General features: G+C 34.9%; 1 protein-coding gene across 1 annotated transcript in view; it reads right to left on the bottom strand.

The window, feature by feature from the left end:
• LOC136825192 (uncharacterized) overlaps nucleotides 1-6,872 on the bottom strand; it is a 7,481-nt gene extending 609 nt beyond the window's left edge. Inside the window, exons 1-6 of the mRNA XM_067081218.1 lie at nucleotides 6,792-6,872; nucleotides 3,439-3,736; nucleotides 3,049-3,293; nucleotides 2,149-2,329; nucleotides 1,913-2,012; nucleotides 534-663 (exon numbers count right to left, since the gene is read on the bottom strand). Coding sequence (XP_066937319.1) covers nucleotides 534-663; nucleotides 1,913-2,012; nucleotides 2,149-2,329; nucleotides 3,049-3,293; nucleotides 3,439-3,736; nucleotides 6,792-6,872 — 1,035 coding nt within the window. The remainder of the gene's footprint in view (nucleotides 1-533; nucleotides 664-1,912; nucleotides 2,013-2,148; nucleotides 2,330-3,048; nucleotides 3,294-3,438; nucleotides 3,737-6,791) is intronic.
• Between the last annotated feature and the right edge of the window lie 234 nt (nucleotides 6,873-7,106).

A 7,106-nucleotide genomic window follows, 5' to 3' on the forward strand; every position in this document is an offset into this window, starting at 1 on the left:
ACAGAAAGAATTAGTTTATTGCGTGGATGGTTTTGAATGCAGAACGGATGACTTTAATTCAATTAATTATTTATACCACTACTACTGCTACCACTACTTCTTGGTGTCGCTGTTGCCTTACTTTACACCTACTACCGTGGTTGTTACTAACACTTTTATTACTATTTTAGTTATCAAGAAAAACACGCGTATATATATATATATATATATATATATATATATATATATATATATAACTGAATCACGAAACTATGGAACGTGATGAATATATAAAGACAAAATCCACGAAGGAAAGAAAAACAATGGAGTGCTACAAGGCCTTTCGACTTACAGTCCTTTACTTAGCAGTCTGCTAAGTAAATGACTATAAATCGAAAGGCCTTGCAGCGCTGCATTGTTTCTCATTCCTTCGTGGATTTTGTATATATATATTATATATATATATATATATATATATATATATATATATATATATATATAAGTATGTGTGTGAGTAGGTGTGCATGAGTAAATGACGTTATTTTCGTACCCACCCAGATATTAATCATGGCCAAAGGTTCTCTCACAGTAAATCTTGAAGGCATATGACGACACGAAGAGGAATTAGCAAAATTTGAGTCAAGCCACTGGCGATACATCCCACCTGCCACGATTGCTCCGATCCTGCAGTGTTAAACAAATTTACAAACAATATATATGCGTGTATATATATATATATATATATATATATATATATATATATATATATATATATATATATATATATATATATATATATATATATATATATATATATATACATATATAATATATATATATATATATATATATATATATATATATAAAATATATAAACAGATTATAAAGCCACGAGCAAGGTGAGATAATATCTTTCGCCTTTGCTCATGAGCCCCTTTTAGGTTTGCTTGAAAATATCTTAGGGTAAAGGCATAAGTCTTGCACTCCGTTTTTTCACTTTCCTCGTGGCCAAATAACGCTGTTTATGTCACGTTTTAACTCCCTTAATAGAAATTTGCATAAGTATTTCACTTTTGGTGTGATTGATCTGTCCTGCGAAACCTTGCTTTGGTTAGTTTAGCATGAACATGTTCATATTATGAATAACAATAGGTAATGATAACAATAAACGCTGCTATTATCATCGACATTTCATCGAGTCCCGAGTTCACCCTCCAGTGGGAGCAGCGATTCACGTCCTTTCCATGACTCCGTTGTACCTTTGTTGACCCAAACTGTGAACCAGTTACCTAGCAGTTAGTTGACTGTGGAGCGTAGCATCCAGGGTGAGGAGTGGCATGGAGCCACTATCCACATCCAGAAATATTTGAAGGTAATCGGAATGCCGATATAATCTAGAACCACCCCTCTTAGATAATAATAATAATAATAATAATAATAATAATAATAATAATAATAATAATAATAATAATAATAAAGAATGTTGCAATTTACCTGTGCGGAGCCTCGATAGCCAGGGTTCAAATCCGCAGCCGACCGGTCAGAGAGGCGGACACTGTGTTATCCGTGTAGACACCCCGCGATTATGTATGTAATCAACGGATAGGTTTGCTAAAAGCAAATGGGTGTTACAGACTAATACACACACAAACAAAGCCACTTCAACATCTAAAAACATAACAGACACCTCACACGTCTCGAACTGTCGACCTAACCGCTCAATCTCCTCGCTGCTGGGAGAAAGGGAGCTGGGGATTTGGTTACGATACATGTACATATGCGCTACCGGGGTCTAAGCGATGTCAGGCAGGGCAGCCGATCGAGACTACTGTCTACCCCAAAGCCAAATCAAAGTCCTTCAAAAGAGGGCATCGTGCTTACCCCATACACAAAATGGGAAAAAGCACGTTAAAAGAAGAAGAAGGAAATTTACCTGTGCGTGAGGGCTTCCACTAAAGGGCTCCCTTGCTGTCCAATCATTCCCATCACGAATGGGACAAAGGCTTCTCTGGCCATGTAAAAATTACAAGAGCCTGCCAAAAAAAAAAAAAAAAAAAAAAAATTAAACGGGGGCATTAGGCTGCATTTAAACAAGATTCACGTAGTCATATGATAATCAGGTTTTGTATCGCATATAGTAGGAATGAATGAGTAAATATTTATCCTTACCAAATTGCGAGAAGTAATTGGCGATAAGGCGTGTGCCGTCTGTGGTGTCTGTGGCGATGACATGATCTCCTCTCAGGACTAGGGTCCCAAGGACTTTGGGGAATTCTGTGAAGTGGATGTCTTTGTATCGGCCGACTAAGCGCAGGTTTACTATCTCGCGTAACAAGCCACTCTCTACGTTCTGTTGGATAAATAATACTCTGCTCTCTCTCTCTCTCTCTCTCTCTGACTTGTAGAGAGAGCACGACTAAGGTTTCTTTTTAGAGGAGAGGTGAAAGTACGGAAATACAGAATAAGCGTAAAAGTGGAAATCCAAAATCAAACTATCTCGAGGAAGTACAAGGAATTAACAGGAGTCATTAGGCCGTATAGCAGTCGCCATTGCCCGAATTTCTGTTGCAAATGTGGCAACCCCAGCATTCCGAAGACCACGGGTATAAGTAAAAAAAAGTCCGAAGAAACGTTGAAAAGATCTGAGTATTGTAATAGTAGTCTTGATAATTACTTAAGTCACTATAAACATTAAGCCATTAATTCAAAGTCACTATAAGCATTAAGTCATTAATTCAAAGTCACTAGAAACATCAAGCCATTAATTCAAAGTCAGTATAAACATTAAGCCATTAATTCAAAGTCACTATAAACATTAAGCCATTAATTCAAAGTCACTACAAACATTAAGCCATTAATTCAAAGTCACTATAAACATCAAACCATTAATTCAGTCACTATAAACATTAAGCCATTAATTCAAAGTCACTATAAGCATTAAGCCATTAATTCAATGTAACTATAAACATTAAGCCAGTAATTCAAGCCAATCAGTCAGATCAGATAATCAGTCGGTAATCTTTAATCAACCTGTCTACCATCGAATATCAAACCCTTATTCTGTAGTTATCTCAGATAATGTACAGACCAACTAACTTCGATGTAGTCCGTCAGAGCTGTGTTTGGAGTGAAGATAACGATCATCTTATCATTGTCCAGCAAATCCTGGATCGTTTGAATTGGTCTGGGGGCGTACCTCACAGCCAAGAGAGACATCAGGTTCGTACTGTAACTCCAGCAGATGATCATCGCGCCAAATATCCACGAAAGCACCATAGTTCTTTCGGATACTTTCTCCAGTTTCATTGTCATGCCTGGGAAAAGATTAGACTTGTTTTGTATCCTTGTATTCAGATTGTGAAACCAAAATACGCTTCATGTTTTTAGAAGTTGAAAATTTATTTTGTACTCCAGCTACCAAATCAATATTTGCAAAAAGTTCCTCTTAAAAGTACGGACCTTGAACGATGATTATCCTGTAGGTATGAAAAAACACAGCAGTGGCGTACGCCAGCAATGGTTCGCCTTTGTAATTTTCTGCTATGGCTGTTGTAATTAATCCCACGATAAGTAAAGACACTAGTGTCCCTACCCAGACCAACGGGGTCAGAGGTAACAAGAACCCCCAAGGATCCACTTCCGCTCGACTTTGACCCACAACGAACTTGCGGGCGTCATTGAATATCGGGGTGGTGTAATCGATGGCCGTCTTCCGGATTTCGGTGAGGTCGTGTGGGCCCAGCGCGATGTCGGTTTCCTAGGTAGGATGCGGGTGAACCATTTACATAAGGCCATGGCTAAAGATATGTTCGGGAATCACCATCTTTGGTGGGTGAAGAAGTTGGTTATGTCAAATTAAAATGTATTTAAGTTTGCTGATACGGGGGAAGCGCTGAATAACAAAGTATGCTTCTTTAGCTGATCAGAGCCACTTGGAAAATATAGATATATATACATGAAATTACACACATGGTGGTTTATATCTTTCGATTTTGAAAGATATATTGTTTGTATATTATTAAATGATCTTAAGACTTATTTTGCAGCATAACCATTTTCATGTAATAAGCCTGAAATATTAAAAACTGCCTCATGAATCAAGTAGGTTGAAAGGCTAGCGATTTTGTGCCTGTTGAAATTGTTTTTTAATTTTTCTTACATAACGAATTTTGGTATATCATAGACAATTCACTGCCATCTTATACGTATAATGACATACATATACATACACACACATTATATATATATATATATATATATATATATAAATAATATAGTATATATATATATAAATAATATAGTATATATATATATATATATATATATATATATATATATATATATATATATATATGTATATGTATAAGACGTATACATCTTGAAATGACCATTCACTATTAATCCATTTTTCTAGCGTTGTGGGAAAATATTTTCTGGAAGAATTTTAGAGTAAGCCATTCCATACGGAGTTGGTTTCTTGGCAGTAAACTTACTGTTTACTTTAATATAATCTTCCAAGAAATTACTAGTAACTAATCAGTTCTCTTAATTTACCGTAGTGAAGAAAATCACTAATCCGGTTTCCTTGCATATACCTAGGTCATTTTCACTTTCAGTTTATAGGTACATGTAACCAAAGCCGTTGCAACGCCCTTTTACATAAACCGGTCAACCAACTTAAAATTTTCATACCTTAAACACGCCAGTGCATTGAGAAAAGAGATAAATCTTAAACAGTTCCTAATACAATGCCATAAACAAAATAAGTGGAAATCAAACCTGATAATAGACTTGTCCGACCATTCCGCTCCACCTCCCACTAGGCTTTTTGGAGCCCCACTCACCGTCTGCTGGTCGGACCAACCTATACCTAGGATTAAAGAGAACAGCTTGTGGTAGGATGAGTTAGGCTGTGAGAGCTCTCGTCTGATGTTTTACTTGAGATAAACTGAAAATTCTGGCATTCATAAAGATACGAGCGTGGGTATGTGCACAAGTTACTTGACTTCGATCAGGGGCATGAAGACCTCACTCGAAAATCTAACGTAGGTGTAGGTATATTTTACTTTTGGTATTTTTTGACTCATGATTTAAAACATGTGCGGTAAAACATTGCAATGGTATAAACAAGCAGTGCAACGAATACAGCAGAAGCCTCCATTCCTTAAAAGAAAAACTTATTTAGACCAGCGTACCGAAAATGTTTTAAAATGTCAGAGAATGGTGGCTACACTGACACAGGGCACAGTGGAACCTTGGAGCCAATGGAGTGAGTGAGTGAGTGAGGGAGTTACACTGCAGGTATACCTTTAACACTAATGAATTTAAATAAAAAAGGGAGAATACACCTACGTAAAGTTAAGGGATTGTGCGAGGGCGCTGAGTAGATCGGCCATCGACCCGCCGAGGTCAAACTGGCGCTCGTCTTCGACCTCTTTCTTGATGATGACGTGAGGAAACCAGTGCTCGACACCGATCAGCATCGACACTGGCACCTTAAACCTTGAACAGATGTTGTTGTTATTCAAAAAAAAAAAAAGTTTTAGTTTGTAACAAAAATACATAAATTTTAAGTAATATTGGCGAATATTCGTATCTGAATTCAAATGAAGTGTTCATAGAACTGTACTGTACAGTATTGTTGATGTATTCGGAAAAAACGGTTATAGGTTGTAACTAAAGTATATAAATTTTGAATAATATTTTTTACCATTCATATCTGAATTCAAATAAAGTGTTGATAGTACTGTACTGATGGCTCTTAATGCTGATTTTATCATTTCATCTACTTTCATTCATATAAAATAAAATAACGACGAGGCAGTACATGAAAATGTTAAAAGTTCCACTTATCATTTAAAACTGTCACTCGCTTACCTGAAAGTTCCGGGCCTCAACAGTAAATCCTTAAGAGTCATTGGGTTCTTCAGCGCCTCCTTCACTGATAGCTTTCTAAAGGAAAATATGTGAAAACATTTGTTCACATTTTCTCAGAATATCAGTGCAATATTTTTGAAAACTGTCTATTACATTAAACTTCTTTTGTGCAGTATTTTGACGTGTTTCAAAACGATTCAGGTTATCGAGAAAACGGTATGTTTTCGCTTTTTATTTATCTTAATATATTATATATATGTGTATGTGTATATATATATATATATATATATATATATATATATATATATATATATATATATATATAATTATATATACATATATATATATATATATATATATATATATATATATATATATATATATATATATATATATATATATATATATATATATATATATATATATATATATATATATATATAAATTTACTAAAGACCTCATTCAAACTGGATGGTATCTAATGGGTATTTATTCAGAAAAAGTTACAAGCTTTCTTGGACAAGCAGTCCATATTAATAAATACCATCCAGTTTGAATGAGGTCCTTTAGTAATTCTACTAATGCACAGAACAATTGTGTATGTGATAAAGTTAATATATCTATCTATCTATCTATCTATCTATATATATATATATATATATATATATATATATATATATATATATATATATATATATATATATATATATATATATATATATTGGTTTCCGTGGTTCAAAGATTTTCAGTAGAGCACTGAAATCACTCCCACCTGGGCAAACGACTTGGTTCCTTTTCCTGGAAAATCCATACCCCGTTCATCTAAGCATTAAGCATATGTACCTGGATGGTACCGAATTTAGTAATCTCATTCCAAACAAAATGATGGTTACTGGAATGTCAACAAGTGATGAATAACATATGTGTGTATATACATATTCTTCTTCTTCTTCTTCTTCTTCTTCTTCTTCTTCTTCTTCTTCTTCTTCTCCTTCGTTTAACGTGCTTTTTCCCATTTTTGTATATATATATATACTGTGGGACTTATCACATAGTGCCGTATATAAAAAGAAAAGTCTATCACCTCGATTTATATATAAGCTATAACCGGTGTCGCAACTAGGCCCTGGTAGATAGATAGATAGATATCATACCCCCTGGCTGGACTGTGTGGTGAGTGAGAGTAGATGTTTATCCACTGAAAAAAACATGTTGTGAGACTATTATCGTCATAGTGCCATGAGTAAAAT

This window comes from Macrobrachium rosenbergii, chromosome 37, assembly GCF_040412425.1.
Source record: "Macrobrachium rosenbergii isolate ZJJX-2024 chromosome 37, ASM4041242v1, whole genome shotgun sequence".
Classification (NCBI taxonomy): Eukaryota; Metazoa; Arthropoda; class Malacostraca; order Decapoda; family Palaemonidae; genus Macrobrachium; species Macrobrachium rosenbergii.